This window comes from Camelina sativa, chromosome 6 (assembly GCF_000633955.1).
Source record: "Camelina sativa cultivar DH55 chromosome 6, Cs, whole genome shotgun sequence".
NCBI classification, from domain to species: domain Eukaryota; kingdom Viridiplantae; phylum Streptophyta; class Magnoliopsida; order Brassicales; family Brassicaceae; genus Camelina; species Camelina sativa.
In genome coordinates this window covers 6,947,842-6,949,263 of record NC_025690.1, presented here as the reverse complement: position 1 = coordinate 6,949,263, position 1,422 = coordinate 6,947,842, and the positions used below count along the sequence as shown (strand labels likewise).

General features: G+C 37.1%; 1 protein-coding gene across 1 annotated transcript; it reads left to right on the top strand.

Annotated features, from left to right (window-relative positions):
• LOC104698768 (MATH domain and coiled-coil domain-containing protein At3g29580-like) lies at positions 281-1,153 on the top strand. Its single transcript, XM_010414165.1, has 3 exons — positions 281-376; positions 462-695; positions 998-1,153. The coding sequence occupies exons 1-3, from the start codon at positions 281-283 to the stop codon at positions 1,151-1,153; spliced, it is 486 nt and encodes a 161-aa protein (XP_010412467.1).

Here is a 1,422-nt window from a genome sequence, read left to right as displayed (position 1 = left end):
ACGGATGCGCTGAGGAGCATGGCTCGGACGGATGCGTTGGAGAGCATGGCTCGGACGGATGCGTTGGGGAGCATGGCTCGGACGGATGCGCTTCCAACGTCTCCTCCATACCTGAAATACTCCGAAATGCGCAATGTATGCAAGACTAGAAAATGATGCAAAACAATCAGTTATCCTAGCTAAATGCATGATAAATATATGCTAAGGAGAGACAAAATATAGACATCAGTAGCTAAAGAGTTGTCCAACCGGCATTTAAAAAAGACAAAGCTAAAGGATGATGGTGGTGATGAAGTGTCTAAAAGATTTGATTAGGGAGACTACTCCACTAATGGGAAGCATTGATGTTAATGGGTTTCAAGTTGTTCCTTCACAGGTGAGTTAAATATTCAAACTTTCCAATCTTTTGGGACATGATGTGGTTTCTTGTTTCTACTTTATTCTTCCCTTTTTACTTGTAGGTGAAATTTGTGAAGCATATCTTTGATAAACATCCAGACTTTGCGTTGGAGTTTCGTCCAAAGAACTCAATATTGAAGACAGTGTACACGAATGTCCTACCCGGTTTGACGGAGACTTTGCGCAGGTTGCCTCGAGAAATCTCAAAGGATGATCTCTCTGGTGCATATGATTCACTCAGATCCATGAAAGATGCTGGCTTTAGGTTGGATTGGTTGGAGAAAAGACTGATTGAGGTGTCAAAAAAGAAGGAGAAAGAAGAAGCTTATTAACTTTAATATAATTGGATAATAATAACAATAGATGTTATTAACATTAATATAATTGGATAATTGGATAGAAAAGTTATATTTGCATTTTATTGTCTTTTATTAGTAACTGATAATACAAAAACAAAAAACTTGAAATAAATAATGAGTTTATAGAGTTTTTTTAGTTTATTAGAAGATTAATTAGTTTATATTTTTGTTTTAATTTATAAAATTTTAAGCATTAAAAGTTAGTTTAATTAAGGTAAAATTATTACTTGTGAAACTAGGTTATTACACTACAAGAAAACAGCTTACAACTAACGAGCACAACCGTCAGTAAGCCGTCGGAGAAGCCCATTCCGTCTGTTCTAGATTGTCGAACAAATAAATCTGTCAGAAATTCGTCGGTAATTACCGACGGATTTCCGACAAGCAATTACTGACAGATAACCGACAAATTTTTTTATGGTCGGTTTGTCGGTAAACACCTGTCGGAAATCCATCGGAAAAGGGTTTGTCGGTAAGCCCGTCGGTAATTTTCTGTCAGACATCCGTCGGAGATATATTTCCGACGATATTACCGACCGAACAATATCAGAAAATATCCTTTGAACCGACGGAAAAACCGACGATTTAACGACGAAATTTCGAGAAAGTCTTTCGTTTCCGACAGACTACCGATAGTATGTTTTCGAGAAACTCTGTCGTTTCT